This window comes from Armigeres subalbatus, chromosome 3 (genome assembly GCF_024139115.2).
Source record: "Armigeres subalbatus isolate Guangzhou_Male chromosome 3, GZ_Asu_2, whole genome shotgun sequence".
In the NCBI taxonomy this organism is placed as follows: Eukaryota; Metazoa; Arthropoda; class Insecta; order Diptera; family Culicidae; genus Armigeres; species Armigeres subalbatus.
In genome coordinates this window covers 18,259,867-18,284,826 of record NC_085141.1, presented here as the reverse complement: position 1 = coordinate 18,284,826, position 24,960 = coordinate 18,259,867, and the positions used below count along the sequence as shown (strand labels likewise).

The following is a 24,960-nucleotide window of genomic DNA, read 5'->3' as shown; positions in this document are numbered from 1 at the left end:
CTTCTTTTAAAGAGATTTGGAAGCACCCTTTCAAGAGGTTCGGAAGCCTCATTTCAAGAGATTCGGAAGCCTCTTTTCAAGAAGTTCGGAAGCCTCCTTTCAAGAAGCTCAGAAGCCTCCTTTCAAAAGACTTGGAAGCCTCTTTTCAAGAGGTTCGGAAGCCTTCTTCCAAGAAGTTCGGAAGCCTCTTTACAAGAAGTTTGAAAGGTTCCTTTTAAGAGATTCGGAAGCCTCTTTTCAAGAAGCTCGGAAGCCTCCTTTCAGAAGACTCGGAAGCCTCTTTCAATAGGTTCGAAAGTATCTTTTCGAGAGGTTCTGAAGCCTCCTTTCAAGACACTTGAGAGCCTTTTTCAAGAGGTTCGGAAGCCTCCTTTCAAGATATTTGGAAGCTTCCTTTCAAGGCGTTTGAAAGCCTCTTTTCAAGAGGCTCGGAAGCCCTCTTTCAAGAGGCTCGGAACCCCCTTTCAAGAGATTCGGAAGCCTCTTTTCAAGAAGTTCGGAAGCCTTTTTTCAAAAAGCTGAGAAGCCACCTTTCAAGAGACTCGAAAGCCTCCTTTCAAGAAGCTCGAAAGTCTCCTTTCAAGAGGCTAGGAAGCCTCCTTTCAAGAAGGTCGGAAGCCTCCTTATAAGAGATTCGGAAGCATCTTATCAAGAGGCTCGGAAGCTTCCTTTCAAGAAGTTCGGAAGCCTCCTTACAAGAGATTCGGAAGCCTCCTCTCAAGAAAAAGATCTGATCTATACCATCCGAGAAATGCCGTCCGTCGATCGACACGTGGTCTATATGTGACCAAGTGTCGCCACTCGGATATTGACAGGTTTGCGGATATTCTTACGTGCGTAATAGATACAGCTGATTGCCATCCCTTTAGCAGCAGTAAAGGTCATAACCACAAGTCACAGACCATTATCGTTGGAAGCGGAATGAAAGGCTTCCCGTGCCAACAACCGGGCGATTGATGCTTTTCTCCAGATCTGTACTTTTGAATCCCCGATGACAATCTGTACATCGTGTGTTGGGCACTCTCCGTAAACCTTATCAAGACTCCCATGTAACGCATCCTTCACGTCATCGGGATTATCGTTCGTTGGGGCATTACATGCTGATCAGACTGTAGTTGAAGAATATGTCCTTCATTTTCAACCCGCAAATTTGGTCGCTTCATCTGCTTCCCGAACACCATGAAGCCAACAACACGTTCCGCTCTGTCGCAGCTGCTATGATAGATGCCGTACTTGAATGAATTGTTTGCGATGAGATTCACCGCTCGGAAAGTTTTCCTGGATTGTTGCCACGCTTACGCTGATCTTCTGCAGTTCACGAGAAGCCTAATACGTGCGGGTTCATTCATGCCGTTGAGTCCATCCGTTTGCTCTACTTTTGCCTTTCTTGGTAACTGTAGAAACTTTGGTAGGCAACCCTACCAGGGTTGCGCTACCTACACGCAAAAAAAAAGCGTTCCCGAATTCGTGAACTAGCAAAAATACACCGTGATTTAATTCATGGATTCGGAAACACCAGTCACGTTTTTCAGAACGTTCCAGAAAATGTGAATTTGTTCCCGAATCCGTGGCTGTTGTTCACGAAAAAATACACCGTGAACTTGTTAGTTCACGAATTCATGAACACTTTTTTTTGCGTGATACAACGCGTTAAAGGGGCTGCTTTTTCGATGCTGACACGATGCAATTCACAGTTTTGTGTTTCACAGTTTTCGCCTCCGAAGGGGAGCAGACCCTCACGTCCCTATCAACATACGACCATAGTTCTCACCAAAGTTGATTACCCGATCTTTCCTAAGATTGCTCGTAATCTGGCCGGCACCACAGCCACGGGGAGGTAGGGATAGAAGTCGTAGGGATAGCTAAGGATCGCAAAATGGGGTCTATTTTATTCCATTTGGTACGCGAATTACCAATGAAACGCATTGCCCAGCATTTGCCATGCCAATATGCGGGGAATCATTGACTTAAAAGAAGGGAAATTCTACCGCTTTGCGAATTAATTTAACTTTTAGAAAACAAAATGCTATATCTCTACACGTTTAAAATTTCAATGAAAAATTGAAAAATTATCGCTTAGAAATGTTTTACCATGCAAACAAATTAAAAGAGTGTAGGTATGCCAGCATGAACCATATATTCAACATCTGCATTCCACGTACAGTGGAGTGCTGTTTCACCAACCAACAATCCGATAAATGATGAAATGCCTCTTTTATGTTCGCGTATGGAATGCGAACCGACTACCGGGCTCCCACTGCTGGCAGACTGCGTCGTTGGTGCGCTGATGCAAATCGAAAGAATGGACACAGTTCTCGGCTGAACGGCAACGGATAATTGCGGAAATGTTCATCAACCGGTACTAAACTTTTCCGGTATTGCATCGCCAGTTGGTTTCCTTTCTCGCCCTCTAAGCGCAACGCAGCAAGGGTACCAACCAGGTTCCAGCTGAATTATGTCGATGATTTGGTGCCGGCGCTTCCATGTTTGCCTTGCATGTGTGCTTTTATACATTCATTCTTCCATTAGAGCTGTATATTTTGTACTACGAACGATATCATCCGATCATCTACCACGCTATTGGGAAAAAGACTGTATCACGGAAAGGATAGAGTTGGTCATTGTTCGCTATTTCCGAATATTCACAGTCGCAGCTTCATTTGGAAAATAATTTCCCGTACAATAAACACCCCCATTCTTCATGATGGAACAATACATTCGTTCGCCAACCAGTTCCTGGATATAACTGAAGATTCCATATTGATAAGACAGTAGAACTGAATTATTTTGAATCTCTTTTAAAAAGGGAGCTACAATTTAAATTTGAACCATTAAGGGTCTACTGTAAACGAATGATTTGTGAGACCAGTAAAGGAAAAAATGATTTGTATGTAGTCTTTGGCGCTCTGAATATGCGGTTGCTAGTGTTACCGAAACAGTGCTGACGAGGGAAGCAACTATCCCAAATACCGTATCATTGACCTGAAACTCATTCGAGTGAGGATACATTTTCCGGCAACATCATACCCGACCGGATCACACAGAACAAAGAGAGTGCGAGATAATCATCGGCGACCGGCGACCTAAACTAACGCTGACGTATTCAAAATGGGTTTTCGTATTTTCGGCGGATATCGGAACGTCGCGGTAAGATATTCTGCCGTTCCATTCGTTGACACCGTGCTCGTAATATTTCGGGTGTAAATAGATGGACTTGTTGGATAAATAACGATCCAGAAATCTGGTTCAACTGAAGCACATATTTTGCGTCGTTCGACTATAGTAGACGGTAGGTTAGACATTGATATGAATTCCAGGTTGTTTGGAATCAAATGATATTTCAGACGATCCTAGTCAATGTTTATGAAGGCTAATTCCAGCTATTGTTTGGTAGTTTGGCATAGTGTGTCTAAACAGTTTTGCTACCCACGAAAGCCAGTTGTAAATTTTAAAACTTGGTTAGTATTTACTTTCATCCATGGCAACAAATATGGCTAAGGAGTTAAGAAATACAAATCTTTGTAAAGTAGAACATGTCAACAGCGGAAAATTCTTTTCATCTTTGCTGCGTAGATACTTCAAGAGTTCAATCAAAAGAAATAAATAGGTATGCAAAATCCATTTCCTATTCGTATTTTCATGTTTTTTTTTTTTGCTTTTGAACACCAGGAGGTAGTAGCAACAATCAATATGAAACTTCCAATTTTGTCTTGGTTCCCAGTTGCATAGACTACGAACGATCCTCGTTACCCATTTCTATCTCAGTAAGTAGTTCATAATGGTTAGGGACAAAAGGTCGAAAGACAAAATGTCTGAAGGACAGAAAGTGGAAAGACAAAAGGTCGAATGGGACAAAAGGCCGAAAGGACAAAACGTCGAACGGGACAAAAGGCCAATGGAGACAAAAGTTCGAAAAGAACAAAAAATCAAAAGAGGCAAAAGGTCGAAATAGACAAGAATCTGAAACGAAGAGATTAAATCTTGCACAATATAAGTTTTATTCATTTCCTTATTCGGCCAAATGTCTTATTCGGTCAAATGTTCTATTCGGCCAAATGTACTATTCGGCCAAATGACCCTTTCGACCAAATGACCCTTTCGGCCAAATGATCTCAATGAACAAAAACTTACGCGCAGTCCCCATATTAAGAACTGGAATAAATATGCAGAAGAAGGTGTTAATACGATTCATACAAGTTCTCGACTATTCCGTATATTTTCCAATTGAGATAAGTTTTTGTTTTCCCATCTTTAGCGTAACTAGTAGCTCAGTGCTCTGTAATCCTAACAGTATGTTATGGCCACATCAACTATAAGTTTCTACTGTTAGGATCCGAAGGCATGGAAACTGTTGAACCACTTGGTCGGAGTGTAAAGAATGAGGTTTCTAATCTAATCTATCAAGCATGTAAACAATTTCAAAGCACAACGCATGCCAATATTATTTTATAAAATGTCGAGTTTGAAAACTGAAACATTATGACCCAGGAGTTCTTGCTGTCCCGGCGGGGGACTAGTTTAGACCCCAAGCTGCTGATCTGACCTACGCTACGCCAGCTTTCGTGGTAGGCACAGAAGGCCTATTTTCTCCCGGGTCCCAGGGCGTGTGAGCGTGTAGAATTTTTTTAACGGTGCGGATTCCAGATAAACGCGGTACTTTCCCTTTCAAATTTTTTACGCTATCAGCTCGGACGATGATTTACACTGTTGATCGGTAGTTGTTGAAATTTCTTATGAGCGCAGCTAGATGTCGATTAACACCCACTGTACTGTCTATCAGGCTATCGCCAGAGGCTGTACAGGAACGCAGGGTCGTCGGGTATAGCACAACCGCAGGTACTAACTTAGTGACTATCGTACAGGAACGTCGGGCATGACCAAGCACAATAATTGTGATGACGGGAGACGATGCTGTCTTTCTCCGCACGCCATTGACAGACTTATAGAACCTCCGCATATCGTTCTGCTCCATTTTTTCCTGCGCCTCGCTAATCACTTGTTCTTCATATTCTTTCTTCTTTCTGTGGTGGGTTCGTTTTTCGGCTGCTCTTGCTTCCTTGTACCAATCTCTATTCGATCGGTAACCCGACACCAACATCCGGCTTCTGGCAACCTTCTTCTCGTCTCAAATTTATTGTATATTGTGGTACATTCCTGCTTTAGAATTTTTAGAAAATTTCGCCTTCAGAAACTCGGGGATTTTTATCCCTTAAGAAATTCTTCTAAATAAATTCCCTGGAATAATTATTAAGAAACTATTGGAGGAATTGCCCCTACAAAAGATCCCTCTCGCTAGAATTTTGAGAAATCCTCTCCCCAGAAATTAAGATGAATTTCTCCTTCGGGAATTTGGAAAAATTGTTCCTGATGAATTTCTCATCATAGGCCAGATAATTCTTCTCTCTAATTTTAACTCAAAACGGCTACGCAGTCTTTAAGGATTAAAACAAGATTTATATTTGTCCAACGTTTCGACACGGGGTTGGTGTCTTCATCAGGGGAAAAATATTATGTTTGTTCCTTGTCTAATGTTTAGTCTTACAATAACTGTCAGGTTTGGAAATTTGTGGTACATTATTTTGGAAAACACTTATTTTTAACATAGATGACACTGGCAAATAACACAGATTTTCTTTATCAAACCGCCTGATTGCAAACCCCCCTTTTTTGATGAAGACACCAACCCCGTGTCGAAACGTTGGACAAATATAAATCTTGTTTTAATCCTTAAAGACTGCGTAGCCGTTTTGAGTTAAAATAACAATAAACAGTCGATTATTCGAAAGTACTTCTCTCTAATAACTCTAAGGAATTTCTCCCTCACGAGTTATAAAGAAATATGGACAGAAATAATAGGAAATCCCTCCGACATGACTTCTAAACATTTCTTTACACAAGAATTTCTGTAAAACTAAAGAATTGTAAGGGGTCCCATATTTTTTATTCACTACAAGAAACCTAGCCTAGGAGTTATAAGGATTCCCTTATCCAGAAGTTCCGAGGAATGAAAATACGTGTCTTAGATTTTCTGGATAAGAAACACATGGAAAAGTTCCCAGAAAATGTCTATTCTACGTATGTCCTGCTGGAATTCTCTCATCTGAACTTTTTGGTTGACTTTACTTTCCCCATTTTAAAATTGCCGTGTCGCAGCTTATTGTTTGCACTTCCACAGTTATTAAGGGCTATGCCAAACTAGCCGTCTTAATTAAATTAGATGGAAAAAGCCAACGTCAAAATATCCATTCTACCAGTCGCAATCTCCTACAGTGTATAATTGTGTGGTCTTTACGTGGACTTTACGAGGATTATATTCATAGGCACAGGGAAATAACAAAAACCTACACCGTACCATGCATGGCTTTGCTTTGTAGCCGCCAAGCTAAGGAAGCCATAACTCAGAATTTTTGCTAGTGTTCTCACCAGGAATCATTAGAGCTCAAAAAGCAAATATTTAACGAAGGTATTTTCACCACCCACCGACGAAATTTTTGAAGGATAATTGTATCATTTCATTCCACGTCGAGCATCCGTGCGAGACAGTTGTAAGTCCGCGTACGGTCTGCTTCTCATTCGGTTTTTTTTCCTGAAGTACAGGTAGTGGTTTTTTTCCCGAAAGTGTTTTGAAGCATAGTGCTTGAGTGGAAGTGGTGCTTAGCTGTAGCAGTTAAGTAGCCATTTCGTTGGTTTTGCAACTACGCAAAACTTTGCAGTTTATTCGGCGTCCATCGCAGGCGCAGGCATCATCGTCCCACGCCGACAGTCATCATCCATCGTGCGTCTCCACCAACACAGACGCCGCCGTCCTGCCACCATCCATCCACCCAGTTGCAGTGTTGGGTGCGGCGAGAACACCAACAATAGCGTGGTTCGCTTCGACCGCACCACCGGCGAGTGTCCATCGAGCCGGCAACACAGCAGTGTGAACGCAAGTATTTAATTGAGCTCCCTCTCATTGTTCCCCTCTCTTCCCCATCTTATTGGAATAGTTTTTTTCTTTCTTTTTTACTCGTCTTCCCCTCTGTCCCAAATCATTATTTTGTTTGTGCGTGTTTTTTTTCTGCCCTTGTGATAATTGTTTAGTTTTAAAAGAGATTGTGCCTCGCTGCAGCGGCGCATTTCGTGTCCGCAATGCGCGAAGGCGAAGTTGGCGGGGATACTTCGTATTCCATGTCAGATGTTTCGTTGCATTCGGGTGTTCCAAACCAAAACGAAATGGACACCAGCAACGCTAAAATTTCCTCTACGAGCCCCCGTCCCAAGGTCTACCCTCACGACTCTAGTGGGCCGTATGTTGTTTTCTTTCGACCCAAAGGCAAACGTTTGAATATCAGCCAGATTAGCAAAGATCTGGAAAAGCGATTTTCGTCTGTCACGACCATTGACATGGTTGGGTCCAGTAAACTCCGTGTCACGGTCAGTGATCGCAAACAGGCCAACGAGATTGTCACCTGTGAGCTTTTCACTCTCGAATATAGGGTGTATTTACCGTCAGCAGTGTGTGAGATCGCGGGGTGGTGACGGAGGGAAGTATGACATGCGACGATTTGAAACAAGGTTTCGGTCGTTTCAAGAACGTTTCTTTGCCTCCTGTTGCGATACTGGATTGCAAACAAATGTATTCGGTGTCGCAGGAGGGAGAGAAGCGGAGTTATTCCCCGTCTGACTCTTTCTGCGTCACTTTTCCGGGTCCGCACTGCCTGACTACGTAGTGATTGGCAAACTTCGTCTACCTGTTCGGCTGTATGTACCGAAGGTGATGAATTGTGTTAATTGCAAGCAGCTGGGCCACACCGCTCAGTACTGTTGCAATAAACCTCGCTGTGCATCATGCGGAGAGAAGCATGTGGAGGAGCGTGCAAGACGGCACCGAAATGTGTCTATTGTAACGAAAGCCCTCCACATGCTCTTGAAGCTTGCCCAACGTACATACAGCAGCGAATCCACCAGAAGCGGTCTCTTCAGCAACGTTCTCGGCGAAGTTACGCCGAAATGTTGAGGAAGGCCGCTCCTCCACTCGTTTCTGACACCATCTACTCGTCTCTTCCTTTGGACGATCAAGGTAGCTCTGACTCCGAGGTTGGAAATGGGGTTCCCTTTGTTTTCAATGGCTCAACGAGGAAGAGAATAAAACAGAGCCAGCGACCCTCGAAAAAGCCTAGAAAACAGCCTCAAAGTGAGCCCCAATCCAACATGGTCAAATTTTGTGGTTTCACATCGGGATGATCGAGAGTTTCCACCGCTTCCGGGAACATCTAAAATCCCAGATACCCCCATTTTTGCGATTTCTCAGCCAGAAAGAGAGCATACAGAGCGAGCAGAAGAACTCCCGAGCGCTCCAATGTTCACACTTTCTGGCATCGTGGAGCTCATCCTCAACTTCTTTGATGCTTCCGACCCCGTGAAGAACATGGTCAAAACTGTTCTTCCTATTCTGACTCCTCTCCTGAAGCAGCTGGCTTCGAAAATGCCCCTCCTCGAGTCATTTGTATCCTTTGATGGCTAACTTAGTCAATAAGGGTAACATGATTTCGATTCTACAGTGGAACTGTCGAAGTATTCTTCCAAAATTAGATATTTTTAAATTTTTAGTTAACAAATTACAATGCGATGCTTTTGCTTTATGTGAAACATGGCTAACACCAGATGTGAACCTTCATTTTCCTGATTTCAACATAATCCGCCGCGATCGGGCAAATTTTAGGGATCAAAAACAGCACTCCTTCTATAGAGTCGATCTTGCTCCGATGTCTGGCACCGAAGCTGTCGCATGTCAGGTGACTATTCGAGGAAAAGACCTCAGTATCGCCTCGATATATCTTCCTCCAAACACCGCGATATCTCGAAGAGATCTCTCGCACATCTTCTCGGTTATGCCCGAGCCACGGTTGCTCTTAGGAGATTTTAACTCCCACGGTACAGGCTGGGGGAACTGTACGACGACAACCGTTCATCAATGATATACGACCTCTGCGACGACTTCAATATGTCAATTTTGAATACAGGAGAAGTTACACGAGTGGCTCCTCCAGCAAGAGATAGCCGTCTAGATCTTTCCATTTGTTCGAGCTCATTATCGTTGGACTGTACTTGGAAGGTGGTCCAAGATCCCCATGGTAGTGATCATTTGCCGATCGAAGTTTCGATTTCCAATGGACATAAGCAATCTGCTTCCATCGATCTTTCATATGACCTCACGAAGCACATCGATTGGGGCAAATATGCGGACGCCATCAGCGATGGCATACAGTCGATAGAAGCACTTCCCCGCGGGAAGAGTACAAGTTTCTATCGCAGTTGATTCTTGAAAGCGCTCTTCAGGCACAACGTCGGCCGGTGCCAGGAGCTTCGGTTCGTAGGAAACCCTACAGTCCGTGGTGGGACATCGAGTGTACGCAACTTTATCGCGAGAAATCCGCCGCGTTCAAAGAATTTCGGAAACACGGGGCGATCGTTCTTCACAAACGATACACCGCGCTCGAAATCCAGTTCAAGAAACTGGTCAAAGTGAAGAAGCGCGGATATTGGCGCACTTTTGTTGAAGGTTTATCGCGCGAGACTTCAATGAAAACTCTGTGGACCGTCGGGAGAAGAAGAATGCGCAACGCGTCGTCCGTAAACGAAGATCGTGAAAGCTCGTCGCGGTGGATACTTGACTTCGCAAAGAAAGTTTGTCCGGATTCGGTACCGGTGAGGCAAGAGCTACGTGATGCTTTTGCAGACAGGGATGATATGGATCGTCCCTTTTCGATGATTGAATTCTCACTTGCTCTCCTTTCATGTAACAATTCCGCTCCAGGGATGGATAGAATCAGGTTCAATTTGCTCAAAACCTCCCAGACGTCGCGAAGAGGCGCTTATTGAACTTGTTCAATCAGTTACTGGAGTGCAACATTGTTCCGGATGATTGGAGGAAGTGAGGGTGATAGCCATCCAGAAGCCCGGAAAACCCGCGTCGGATTGTAACTCGTATCGCCCCATCGCGATGCTGTCATGTCTTCGGAAGCTGTTGGAGAAGATGATTCTCTTCCGGCTAGACAAATGGGTTGAATCGAATAGTTTGTTGTCAGATACACAATTTGGTTTCCGCAGGGCAAGGGAACGAACGACTGTCTTGCGTTGCTTTCTTCAGAAATTCAGCTTACTTTCGCTAAAAAGAGCAAATGGGCTCAGTGTTTTGGACATTAAGGGGCTTTTGATTCAGTTTGCGTCGATGTCTTATCTGACAAACTCCACGAGTGTGGACTTTCACCAATTTTGAACAACTATTTGTACAATTTGTTGTCAGAGAAGCGTATGAGTTTTTCTCATGGTGACTCGGCAACTTCACGAATTAGCTACATGGGTCTCCCCAGGGCTCATGTTTGAGCCCCTTCTTTACTAATTTTACGTCAGAGACATTGATGAATGTCTCATGCCAAATTGCTCGTTGAGACAGCTTGCAGATGATTGTGTTGTATCCGTTTCTGGGGCCAACATCGGTTGATCTGCAAGGACCATTGCAAGATACTTTGGACAATTTGTCTACTTGGGCTACGAAGCTGGGTATCGAATTCTCTCCGGAGAAAACTGAGATGGTTGTCTTTTCAAAAAACATAAGCCGGCAAAGTTCCCGCTCCAACTGATGGGTAAGACAATCACTCATAGCATATCTTCTAAATACCTCGGGGTCTGGTTCGACTCGAAATGCACCTTCAGGAAGCACATTGTGTATCTGACACAAAAATGCCAGAAACGGATCAACTTCATGCGATCAATAACCGGAACATGGTGGGGAGCGCATCCCGAAGATCTTATGACGTTGTATAGAACAACCATTTTGTCGGTCCTCGAATACGGTAGTTTCTGCTTCCAGTCCGCGGCTAAAACACACATGCTGAAGCTTCAAAGGATTCAGTACCGCTGTCTCCGTATCGCGTTAGGATGTATGAATTCGACACATACAATGAGCTTGGAAGTACTTGCGGGAGTACTGCCACTAACAGATCGTTTCGCGGAATTATCGCTCCGGTTCCTCATCCGCTGTGAGGTTCTCAATCCATTGGTCATTGATAACTTCGAGAAGCTGCTCGAACAAAACCCTCAATCTCGATTCATGAGTATTTACCACTGGTACATAACGCTGGAGGTAAGCCCTTCTTCGGTAGATACCAATCGTGCTAACTTCTTAGACTCTTACAGTTCCTCTGTTACTTTTGATCTGTCCATGAAGCAGGAGGTTCATGGAATACCAGACTTTCTGTGTGCGGAGGTCATACCTCCATTATTTGCAAGCAAATACGGGCACGCCAGTGAGGAGAGAAGCTTTTTACAGACGGGTCAAAATTGATGACTCCACTGGTTTCGGTGTTTTCAACGTTTTTCATAGCGCCTACTTTAAGCTCAAAGAGCCTTGTTCCGTGTATACTGCTGAGCTAGCAGCTATACACTATTCACTCGAGCAAATCGCATCCCTACCTCCTGACCACTTTTTCATCTTCACCGACAGTCTAAGTTCCTTGGAGGCTGTTCGGTCAATGAAACCGGTTAAGCACTCAGCGTATCTTCTAAATGGGATACGGAAAGCTTTGAGTGCCTTATCACAACGGTCTTACACAATCACCATGGCTTGGGTCCCTTCTCATTGCTCGATCCCGGGAAATGAGAAAGCGGACTCTTTGGCTAAGGTGGGCGCTATGGAAGGTGATATTTACGATCGGAAAATCACCTTCGATGAATTTTTCACATTAGTTCGTCAGGAAACCTTGAACAGCTGGCAACAGAAATGGACAAATGAGAACAGTTGGGTAGATGGCTGTATTCAATTCGCCCGCAGGTGTCGAAGCGTCCATGGTTCAAAAAATTGAATATGGGACGAGACTTCATTCGAACCATGTGTCGTCTAATGTCCAATCACTACACTCTAAATGCACATCTTTTCAGAGTGGGGCTCTCGGAAGGAAATCTCTGTGTTTGCGGCGAGGATTATCAGGACATCGATCATGTCGTGTGGGCGTGCGAGGAGCATCGTGGCCCCAGATCTGCGCTAACTGAACATCTCCGGGTCCGAGGAAAACAACCAAAGCCTATTAGGGAAGTGTTGTCGGGCCTTGATCTCGAGTACATGTCCCTGGTCCACCAATTTTTGAAAGTTGCTGATGTAAAACTGTAATCATTGCCTGCCCATTCCCTTGTCTGTCGTACCCCATATCGAATGTCTTCCTCTTGTTGTACATTTCCATGTCTGTCGTTCATCCCTTCCGTATGCCTTCCTCTCGTCGTTGTCTCCCAGAAAAAAGTTTGTTTGTCCCGTTACAAATGTAAAAATGCGAGGAATGTCAACTTTGGGAACATCAGCATCGTAATTACTTAAGCACCCTAAAATCCTTTCCTTTCCTACTGTATTATTGTATTCCTTAACCTCGACTAAACCGCGAGTCTTTCGGTTCCCCAAAACTAACACTATGTATAAGAATCAAGAAATGTATTGTTAAACTTGATTTCGGCTCCGTAACGCTTCACGGCAAATGAGCCTTCCAAATAAACGAAAGATAAAAAAAAAAAAAAAAATTGTATCATTTATTTGAGAATTTGCATGTATCCATTTTACACAATTTCGAGAAAACAACAAAAAACTATTTTTGAACAAATTGGCACCGAATCTTATGATTTCTTCGTTACAGATCGATAGTTTTTGGCAAATCTCAACACCCTGGAGCACTTCCAGTGTGAAAAATGTAAGCAGTACTAACTCCATAATTGCTTTTTAAAGTGCGGTCAAACATTCCTGAACAATTTTTTTTTCATATTTTTGGCCAGTATACGTATTTTTGGACGAGGATTCAGAGTGAATAAACATCTCATTTTGGCCAAAAATGTTAGATATGTAGTTTTTCAAACAAACGATTCAATTTTGAACCGCGCCGATCCGAGCCGCCGCCGGCGGTGCGGTGTGATGCCGGCTAAGCCGCCGTTAGCAAATTGCGGTCACGCCGCCGCCGGCTCAAGCTAAATCGGCGCACAGGTCTAGGTCCAAAATGTATAGGGATCCAAACCAAGTTGGTTAACCTATGGGGTAGGGAGTATGGTAGGGTTCGTTTTGGTGAATGGTCTGCTAAGTATAGCGTGTAGTTTGATTTAAAACAAAAACAATCTATAGAAACATTAATTAATTTAATTATCGACCGTATTACACAACTGGATGTGAACTAATTTTTTACTTTCTGATTAATTTACTCACCCGCACCTCACAAAGCATAACAAAATTTCGATGACCGGCCGATCGTTTTGCTTTCCGCACAAAACCTTAATGATAACTACCGAAAAATGATTAACAAACAAATACGAAGATTGCTATGACGACGCTGAACAATTAGTACAATTTCAAATGTACATCTAAGTATTGCTTAGCTTTACCTTTACCGGAATCTTAGTACATTGGATTCATAAAATGAGTATTAATTTGTTCTGACCAAAAAATCAAAAGTAAAAAATGTCATTCAATATAGTAAACATAAAAAGCTCATCTAAAATTTAATTATATAGCCTTTCTTGTGTTTTCTATTCAAAAACAAAGTCTTAGACTTAGAGTCATTATACAAATTGATGTACGGATTTACCAATGTTTGGGTATTATGAACAAAGGAGATTCATAGTTTTTACTCACTGTGCATAATTTGTATTTATTCGGGTAAAATGATAAATGACCAATGTCCCCAAAAGTTCCATTGTTCAAAAGATTCAAAGCACACATCGTTAATAATTCAACTCAACTGGATCGTATCAAGTGGGATCACGCTGAATTCGATCATAGTGACTGAGGTTCCACTAAATACCTTCACAATTACCGACATCGCACTTTCAGTCTGTCAACTGATTCCGTATATGCATTTATACTGCGCCAACACAAGTGAAAATTGTTTAGTAAAAGGCACAAACCACTAGAAAGCACTTTGTCATCAATCGGTGTGCTAAACAGCTATAGGAAATACGCCATGCTAGCTACTCGACAAATTGATTCGCCTATCCATGGGCAGTAGCCGCGGACGCGAAAGTCGCGTTCATCTGACCGGAAAATTGTCGCCCTGATGTTTATCTCACGACATGACAAATTGCACATCCAAGAATACGATAATAGATCGAAAAGCAATGTTCGAACATAAAGTAACTTACTACTATTGACCGAAATAAAAAATGTTCTAAAACTCAAAACTAAAACTTTCTAACGTATTTTATTTGCAATTTATATACAGATATGTTTGATATGTTTGATAACACGGTCCTACAAAAGATATTTTAGTTACTAGATAAATATTGTCGCTGTCGTCGCTGTCCGGAACATCTTTTGCTGGCGAGGATAGGGGAGCTAATTGTCAAAGAAGGAAAATCCATACGATTTGACAGGTATGTACCACACATGTTTCGGACAGCAGAACAAAGGGAACCGAAGCGACAATCTTTATCTAGTAACTAAAATATCTTTTGGTCCTACTGATAGAGCGGCAATTTTGATCATATCGACAAATCGTAAATCGACCATTCTATCCAAACCAGTTAACAAGTAGTAAAAGGCATAATAAACCATCGAGTCAGATTCCGGTCCGGTCCATTACTCACGTTCCTCAATTTCCCGTGCTAAGCCAAAGTGCAAACCCTGTTACACACGTACACACACCCAAACACACGTACACAAATCTCGCTAATAATTAAAACACCCTTTCCACTTGTCACTTATAGACTTTCTCTCGACAGCAGCCCGGGCCAAAATCATCGGTTCCCAGGAGGTGCACGTGAAGAAGGGCAGCACCATCTCGCTATCCTGCGTGGTCAACGTGCTGGCGTCGTCCATTTCATGGTAAGTACGCGATGTGCAGAAGCCATTCGAACGGGAACTGTTGGTTTGGATGCATTTAAGTACAGCTTAGCGTTCATCGACGACTGCCAGGGACTGCCGTTCAGTCGATAACAATTAGCAATGGTTGGTTTGATAAGATGTTAATCCACATTAGAGTGGGGCGCAGTTGTATGGAAAAACGCAAACTTTATCCAATCAAGTGAGATCAAGGTTTTTCTGATTCGGTTCGGGACCCCAATCAATTGTAGGCTCGATTGGTTGCGTCATCGCTTTCCGCATCGCGTTTTAAGTTTATATGGAGATTAGTATGAAAAAACTTTTATACATTTTTTTCTCTTAGCGACTTCAATTTATCGTCACTAATGTGACTCAATACGTTAGCATATAGTCTGAAAGATGCCGAAACACTTTGCCGAAGAAGCTACGTACCTGGAAGGCCTACAAAAAAAGTTATTATGCTTTGAGAAGCCTTTGCAGCTTTGTACGATTAATGTGTAAAGATTGTTTTTTTTTTAATGCTTTTAATATTAAATTTCAAATTGCTCCCTACAAACTATTGCACCAATACTATTCTTCAATCCTATTGCTATTGTCGAATATCGATCCCATATTTTCTAAATATAGTATCGATTTGGGACAAATATGCGGGATTTCCGGAAACCACGGGGTTTATTTAGAGTGAGGCTAGTATCTATTATACGTTACCTTTGATTGGAATCATTAAACTATTTTCAATTCTCGAAAAGCTTAAAAATGTATAATTTTCTTAAATTTTAAATTTTATTTTTTCAATCTTTTTCACTAACAGGTACCACGGTTCTTCGGTGGTTGATTTCGATTCAGCCCGCGGTGGCATCAGTCTGGAAACGGAAAAAACCGAAACCGGTACGAGCAGCCGTCTAATGCTGACACGAGCCACGCTGCGAGACTCGGGCAACTACACTTGCGTCCCATCGGGTGCCATCTCCGCCAGTGTACAGGTTCACGTTCTGAATGGTGAGTTAGGTTACTACAATTTATTCCACCATTTTATGATTTTGTGACAAAATTCAAGTCTTTGATTGAAAACTTATTCAGAAGAATATTCATACAAGACAATCCGAAGAATCTAAATCGCGCAGTACACAATATATACAAGCAAAGTCAACACCTCATCGCAAGGCAATTTCCATAAAAACTTGGAAAATAAACCGAGAATTTTCATTTCACACGGTAGCACTATTATTCACAAAGTGAAACACGACACGCTCACCAACCGTATTACAGATCCTAATTACATTGCTGCACCATCTGATTTAGCATTTTTGTTTTTCGTCTTTTATTTTGCAGGTGAACATCCAGCTGCAATGCAGACAAGTAGCGGAGTGGTGCTTTGTCCGTCACGATACGTGCTAGTTTTTCTACTGCTAGCAATCCTAAATAGTTGTAATTTAAGTAAATTAATCTACTCCATATCAACAACCCTACTCGGCACGGAAAGGCAACTGCGTCGTTCTGCCGTGCTGGCGGCGAAGACATCAGTCAGTAGACTTGTGGCCAGCCATCTGCCCTTCTGCAGAAGCAACAGTTGTGAAATCCGATCACTGTGCACCAGCAGAAGCAGCAGTTGCACCAGCTCACGAATCAGTTCTCAAAGCTTAAACAAAGCACCGACGTTTTTGCAGCAAAGATGATCCCTACGCTAGCTAGAATACCGTTAATCCCGTCCTGGGAAATCCTGCTAGAAAGTAAAAACTACTTTGCCGTCATCACCTCATCCAGGTCACACTCACCCTCAGCACCTCCCCCTTTCGGCACATCATGAAACAACGGTCATCCTTATGAATAATAACACGATTACCAACTAAACTGTAGTAAATAAGCGTAAGTAAGCAGTAAGCTCATCCCGACGGACTCCATGTAGTCGCCGGAAAAAAAAGAATGAAGTTTACATACAAGAAAAACTAATGTTAGTCTAATAGAAATGAAATGAACTTTTTCTACTACTCAGCTCCTGTAATTCCTGGAACGTTCGTACGGAGTATAGCTGGGCATTGGACGAGGAGAAAAGTGACAATATGTTTGGTTCAGCTCAATAAAAAACTTTAATTAAGTGGAAATGTGACGACCTAATTGACCTTATTGCATTGCCAAAGTAAACAGCACACGAATACTTGTAGGGTATTGTAGGGCAAGAAGGGACAGTGCGGGTTTTAAGCAGCGTATTCTTTTAAACACAAAGATTATGCCTATGTAAGAAGAATAATTTGTTTCTACTTTATTGTCACTCGATTTGAGGATAAAATTTCATTTTGGTAGAGTATGACAAGAAAATCTATTGTTCAGATATGTTTCTTATGCGAAACACACTTCCTATAAAACATGTAATCTAATCGATCAATGTAAAGTTTGAACTTTTTTTTTTATTCTTTTCCTTATTAAATAGGCACCGCTACGGTCCCGAGATCTTATATGGTATTGTGCTTTACAGAACAGGCCCGAGCTAAGCTGTCCTTTTTGGCGTATGCATCACCAACACAAAATAACGCACGTCCAAATTGGAAAAGCTTTACATCGTAAAACATCCAATGTCAGCCTTGATCAATATGTAATTTTAATCAGGGACTTGCACCAAATATAATTTATCAGTTTTATTGATTGAAAACTTATTTTAGGCGATCAATACTGCATCGAGATCATAAATTTACTTTTTATTGCACAGTGAACAACATGAACGGAATTCAAAAGTAAAATCTGTGGATATTTTTGATTATTAACACGTAGGTACGTCCCCAACCCCCATTTTACGACAAAACTCAAAATTCAAAACCACGATGCTCAGCCAATTTCTAACGGATTTTCAAGCAATATTCTGGAATCGATCACAAAATTCCTATAGTTTTAGGAACCGGGGTCAATTTTTTTGCTATGGCCATGGTTCCGGAGATATTCCGGGGAGTACTGGGGTTACCTCCCTCCCGGAAAAAATGGTCACTGGCAGATCGACTTCGAAATCCATCTTGCGACATGTCAAACTTCGTGATTTTGCAAAACAAGTACACTGGAGTACACTTCGGCGACTTTCGATCGAATTGGCCACCCTCCGGCACCCTCCAGGGCCCGGTTCCCTTGGGGAAGTGGACAAGATCCGTTCAATCTTAGAACCCATCTTGCGGCATATCAAACTTCATGATTTTGCAAAACAAGCACACTGGAGTACACTTCGGCGATTTTCGATCGAATTGGCCACCCTCCGGGTACTTCCAGGGCCTGGTTCCCTTGGGGAAGTGGCCAATATCCGTTCCCTTGGAACCGATCTTGCGACATGTCAAACTTCATGATTTTGCAAAACAAGTACACTGGAGTACATTTCGGCGACTTTCGATCGAATTGGCCACCCTCCGGGTGCTTCCAGGGCCTGGTTCCCTTGGGGAAGTAGCCAATATTCGTCCAATCTTGAAACCCATCTTGCGACATATCAAACTTCATGATTTTACAAAACGAGTACACTGGAGTACATTTCGGCGACATTCGATCGAATTGGCCACCCTCCGGGTGCTTCCAGGGCCTGCTTCCCTTGGGGAAGTGGCCAATATCCGTTCAATCTTGGAACCCATCTTGCGACATGTCAATCTTCATGATTTTGCAAAACAAGTATACTGAAGTCCATTTCGGTGATTTTCGATCGAATTGGCCACCTTCCGGGTACTTCCAGGTAGACCTGTGCGCTGATTGATATTTTACCGGCGGTGGCGTGATAGATCATTTTCAGGTAGCGGCGGCGGCGTCACGCCGTTAGTGAAATTTCTTCAGAAATTCATCAAGGAATTCTTCCAGAAGTTCCTCCACTAGTTTTTTTTAAAGATAGTCAAGAAATTCCTTTGGACATTCCTTCGTAAGTGCCTCTGGGAAGTTACTCCAGAAACTCCTCTTGGATTTCGTCTGGAAGTTCCTTCAGGAATTCCTCCGGAAGCTCTTCTAGGAATTCATCTGGAAGTTCCTCCAGGAGTTCCTTCGGAGGTTCCTCCGAGAATTCCTCCGGTAGTTTTTCCAGGAATTCCTCCGAAAGTTTCTGCATGAATTCTTCCAGAAGTTCCTCCAGGAATTGCTCCGGAAGTTCCTCCAGGAATTCCTCTGGAAACTGGAATTGACCACCTAGAATTCCATGAATTTCTGGAGGATTTTCCGGATGAATTCCTGGAGGAACTTCCGGGGGAATTCCTGGTGGAGCATATTGGATAAATCCTGAAGGAACGTCCGGAAGAATTCCCGGAGGAACTTCGGCAGGAATTCCTGAAGGAACTTCTGGAAGAATTCCGGTACGAATTTCCGGAGGAATTACTGAAGGAACTTCCGGAGGAATTACTAGAAAAACTTCCGGAAGAAGTACTGGAGGAGCTTCCGGAGGAATTACTGGGGGAACTTCCGGAGGAATAAATGTAGGAACTTCTAGAGGAATTACTGGAGGAACTTCCGGAGGAATTCCTGGAGGAACTTCCGGAGGAACTTGTAACTAATGGGGCGATCCCTGCCCAGCACTAATGAGACCCCCCTTATTCAATAGCCTCAGGGTCGGCGTACGCGCTTGATTATCGCGGCCAAGAAAATACAGGAAACTTCCACTTGAACACCAAAACCGGATTCTTCAAATTACACACAGGTACCTTTATTACTCCTTCGTATTCCCACTTCCTTAATCTACCTCCTACCTCACTTTTCTAACTCTTCGGTGGCCCCTTCACGTTCCGCTACTCCAACCGCTTCCTCTAACGTCGCTACCGGGTAGCTCCAATTGTAGCCCGTATTGGACTGTCTCGGGGGGGACACTACCTCGAGGTTTCGATGCTGGCTTGACTCCTCGAACCCAGTCACGGAGTGCCTGCAGCGTTGGTGATATCCACAAAATGGCGGTATCTGGACAGTTGTGCCACGGACGTGCTAGAATGGCAAATCTGGCCCAGAGCGTGTAGGGTCGAGCTTCGGACGCAAGCGGTCCACCGCTGCTTGGTTAATGGCTCCAAGAACACTCCACGGCCGAGTTCACGTAGACTGATGTGGGTGCACTAAGGTCTAGCCAAAAAAGGGGTCCTATCGGAGGGGGTGTTGGGGTTATTTATGGCGGTTAGTGATGAGGGACGATCGATGGTCAGGTTTAAACCATACCTGGATATTTCCTCCTATGTCGCGCAATTCACTTTTTCACCGATCTTCGACTTTAACTTTAACTTGGTTTCAATTTTCCGGATAGCTAATCGACTCACGTCTTTCTCTAGCAAAAGTTGCAAGCTAATTGCCATTTAGCGATGGTGGTCGTTCGCGCGAAAAGGCTTGGCCTTGGGCTTGACCGTTACCTTTTTCCCTCATCACATTTTCGCCCTATTGGTGTCCCCATTACACCACCCACCATGGCCTCCCATGTCCTTGCGTACACCTGGTGTTGAGTAGCGGAACTATCCTATGCTGCTGATGTCGGCACAGTGGGTGTTGATTGGGTCAAGTTTCAATGGATCAATAACTTTCAAGGCATATACAACAAAAAACCGAATACAAAAACCACGAAAATCTCAACAATCTTGGACAGATCAACACACCACTGGTTACAAACTTCCGGAGGAATTCCCGGAGAAACTTCCGGAGGAATAACTGGAGGAACTTCCGGAGGAACTCCTGGAGGAACTTCGGGAGGAATTCCTTGAAGAACTTCTGGGGGAATTTCTGAAAGAACTTCCGGAGAAATTCCTGGAGGAACTTCGGGAGGAATTCCTGGAGGAACTTCCGGAGGAATTCCTGGAGGAAATTCCGGAGGAATTCCTGGAGGAAATTCCGGAGGAATTCCTGGAGGAAATTCCGGATGAATTCCTGGAAGAAATTCCGGAGGAATTCCGGGAGAAACTTCCGGAGTATTTCCTGGAGGAACTTCCGGAGGAACTCCTGGAGGAACTTCCGGAGGAATTCCTGGAGGAACTTCCGGAGGAATTCCTGGAGGAACTTCCGGAGGAACTTAGGAAGGAATTCCTGGAGGAACTTCCGGAGGAATTCCTGGAAGAACTTCCGGAGGAATTCCTGGAGGAACTTCCGGAGGAACTTCCGGGGGACTTCCTGGAGGAACTTCCGGAGGAATTCCTGGAGGAACTTCCGGAGGAGTTCCTGGAGGAACTTCCGGAGGATTTCCTGGAGGAACTTCCGGAGGAATTCCTGAAGGAACTTCCGTATGAATCCCTGAAGAAACTTCCGTAGGAATTCCTGGAGGAACTTCCGTAGGAATTCCTGGAGGAACTTCCGTAGGAATTCCTGGAGGAACTTCCGTAGGAATTCCTGGAGGAACTTCCGTAGGAATTCCTGGAGGAACTTCCGTAGGAATTCCTGGAGGAACTTCCGTAGGAATTCCTGGAGGAATTCTTGGAAAAGCTTCCTAAAGAAACTTCCAGACGAAATCCGGGAGGAGTACCTGGAAGAATTTCCCAGAGGCACTTATGGAGAAATATCTGGAGGAATGTCCAAAGGAATTTCTTGACGATCTTTTGAAAAAACTCGTAGAGGAACTTCTGGAAGAATTCCTGGAGATACTTCTGAAGAAATTTTGGCGCTTGAAACTGGTTCACGCCGAACCACGCCGCCGCCAATCACCAAAGGCGTGATGCCGCCACGCCGCCGCCGCTGGCTGCAAATGATCTATCAGGCCACCGCCGGTAAAATATCAATTAGCGCATGGAAGTACCCGGAAGGTGGCCAATTCGATCGAAAACTACCGAAATGGATTCCAGTTTACTTGTTTTGCAAAATCATGAAGTTTGACATGTCGCAAGATCGGTTTCAAGATTGGACGAATACTGGCCACTTCCCCAAGGGAACCAGGCCCTGGAAGTACCCGGAGGGTGGCCAATTCGATCGAAAATCGCCGAAATGTACTCCAGTGTGCTTGTTTTGCAAAATCATGAAGTTTGATATGCCGCAAGATGGGTTCCAAGATTGAACGGATCTTGGCCACTTCCCCAAGGGAACCAGGCCCTGGAAGTACCCGGAGGGTGGCCAATTCGATCGAAAGTCGTCGAAGTGTACTCCAGTGTACTTGTTTTGCAAAATCATGAAGTTTGACATGTCGCACGATGGATTTCGAAGCCGATTTGCCAGTGACCATTTTTTCCGGGAGGGAGGTAACCCCAGTACTCCCCGGAATATCTCCGGAACCATGGCCATTGTACAAAAATTGACCTCGGTTCCTAAAACTATAGGAATTTTGTGATCGATTCCAGAAGATTGCTTGAAAATCCGTTAGAAATTGGCTGAGCTGCATGGTTTTGAATTTTGAGTTTTGTCGTAAAATGGGGGTTGGGGACGTACGTGTTAAGCTACAATCGTTGTTGCTGTTGACGCTTATTGACATTTCATGCAACTGACAGTGGTATTTCTGTACACTGTGCCCATGACCTGGTGGCTATTTTCAAGCCAATGGAGTTAAATGGGAATGCCTATAGCCTGTTACAGAATCCACACAGAATCTATTTTTAGACATTCGTTATTGTTATCATTGCCGGACCCATCTGATCGCCAGTCCATTGTGTCCATTTGACCAATTCGTGAATCCAATTGCTCGTTGCAAATTGTTCGGTTGTCATTTATCCGGGTACGTTGAAGAACAATTTGTCACGTCCTGCCTGCCTTGCTGTTCTCGTGTCTCGAGGGGATTGACAGCCCCTGGTCGTTGGCGCATAGAAGATGACTTCACTCCGATCCGTGTCGTACTTCAGAAGAGACGTACACACCGGATTTCTCCTAGCTCGGATCGCCAGATTTGACGAACACCCACCAAGTCCGATCGCGAATCGTCGTAGGTCTTGCCGAAGCGATTCAGCCACTGACAGGGATGGAATCTAACGCCTCCGTCGGCTCGTACCGCGTCGAGCTCCGTTGCCTTGTAAAAAACGGTGTTCGTGATCGAGCCGGGAAACCCTCGCCACAGTTCCTGTTCCTGGCTAAGCACCACAGTCACGTCAAGCTACAAGATACGAAAAAAGAGCCTCCATGAGCCTACGTGAATCCTAGTAGAAAATGCTCGGAGGCCGATTAGCATGTAGCGTGTTCTGGTGCTCAAATAGGTTGATTTGTGGTGTCTGGTTTGGTCCACGATTAGTTCACCGTTTTGGTGCCTTTTCTCTTCGACGTCTTGGGTGCGGTACCAGTAGTTCCCACGCGTGCCCTTTATGGATTTTTCAACCGATCCGTCTTCCAGAAGTTGGAGTTAGCAGAATTCTACCGAGTAATTTGGCTGAGTTCTATTCGGCCACCCACGTGCACGGACAATCCGGAATCACGACGAATGTCTTTCCTACGGCTCCCGAAAGTGCTTCCTATGCCACGAAATTCTTTTTTCCTCGCGCCCACTTTGGGTTTATGCTGGGACGGTGTTTATATATATATATTTTTTTCGCTGCGCAGCTTCGCTGGCGACGACGTGGAGAACAATACGGAATGAAGTTAGCGGAAGTGGATGATCGCCTTTTTGTTGACATCAATTCTCGTTGACTTTAGTGACGTCTCTTTCGCCCGGTTGTCATTGAGCCCTTACGGCACATTTGGAATGCACCCACGATTAACATTTAGGATGGTATGCAGTGATCAATTACACACATATGTAATGTAACTAATATTAATGCTTATGCTTTGCTAACGTAACATCCGCTTATAAGGTGAACGTGTAGGCACGCTACGGGACCAACCGCAACCAATTCACAAATTTCTCCAAAAATTCTTCTTGAAAATTTTCCATGAATTTGTGTAATTCCTAGTGAGAATTCTAGCAAAAATCCTGAGTTATGCTTTCCATAGCCTGGCGGCTACCTGGAACCAGAAGGTGACTTCCTCATGCCTCTGACATCATCGTATCAGGTTTATGACACTGGAATGTGAATCTACTTAGAAACCTCGCTACACTAAAGCTGCAATATGGCTATTTTCAAATGGTAGATGTAACGTCAACAAAACAGTTCAGATGAGAGAATTCCAGCAAGACATACAGGAAAATCCTGAAGAATTTTTCAGGAAATTTTCCAGAACTTTCTAATCCAGAAATTCACTTCTTAGATCTTCTTGATATGGAATTCTTGGTGTGAATTAATAATATGGGAGAATAAACCCATCATTCCAGAATTCTTGAATAAAAATTTTCTAGGAATTCTTGTAGAATCAACTGTCGAAGTCCAGTCGAAGAGGTTTCCTCGTAACTCGTGAGGGAGAATTATCAAGATAATCGGAGCATAAATTTCTCCAAATTAATAAAGGAGAAGTTCCTCATAATTTTTGGAGGACGGATTTTCTCAAAATTCATGTGAAAGGTATTGCACGGATCTTTTGAAGGGGCAATTATGCAAAATTTCTAAATGAGTTTTTACTTTTACTTAAGGATCCTGTACATCTCCGGTGGTGCAAAGGGCCGACTTGAAAGATCTCCATCCTGAGTGTTGCCCAGCTGTCGCTTTAACCTGTTTCCAGGGTAGATTTCGGTCGACTTCTTTTATTTCTTTATCTAGGCTTCGCCGCCATGAGCCTCTGGGTCTGCCTCTGCTGGGATGCCCGCTGGATTCCAGTCTAATGCTTGTTTACAGATTACGTTTCCGCCCCTACGTAGAGTGTGGCCGACCCAGCCTCACTTCCGATCCCGAATTTCTGTTTATCGGCCTCTGGTGACAACTACGATGGAACTCGTTGTATGAGATCCAGTTGTGAGGCCACCAGGCCCGAATTATATACCGTAGGCATCTGTTAATGGCCACCTGCAGCCGTTGAGTGTTCTCCACTGATACACACGATGTTTCGCTAGCGTATAACAGCACAGATTTCACGTTAGAGTTGAAAATTCGTATTTTGGTGCGTTCACATATTTGCCTGTTTTTCCAGATATTTCTTAAACTCGCAAAGGCAGCCCTTGCTTTCTTGATCCGTGCGCCTATGTCGATCTTGGTACCGCCGTCTGACGCCATTTGGCTAACAAGATATTGGAAGCTTTCAACATTCTCCACTGATTGCCCGGCTACTGTGAAACTGGAAGGGGTCACCATGTTTACATCCAACGATTTGTTTTTGTTGACGTTTATTACTAAGCCTGCCGAAGAGGAGCGCTCGGCAAGGTCGATGAGCTTACTCTGCATATC

General features: G+C 43.8%; 1 protein-coding gene across 1 annotated transcript in view; it reads left to right on the top strand.

The window, feature by feature from the left end:
* LOC134219303 (uncharacterized) overlaps positions 1-17,584 on the top strand; it is a 621,614-nt gene extending 604,030 nt beyond the window's left edge. Inside the window, exons 8-10 of the mRNA XM_062698024.1 lie at positions 14,716-14,833; positions 15,642-15,829; positions 16,163-17,584. Coding sequence (XP_062554008.1) covers positions 14,716-14,833; positions 15,642-15,829; positions 16,163-16,506 — 650 coding nt within the window. The 3' untranslated portion in view covers positions 16,507-17,584. The remainder of the gene's footprint in view (positions 1-14,715; positions 14,834-15,641; positions 15,830-16,162) is intronic.
* Positions 17,585-24,960: the final 7,376 nt, after the last annotated feature.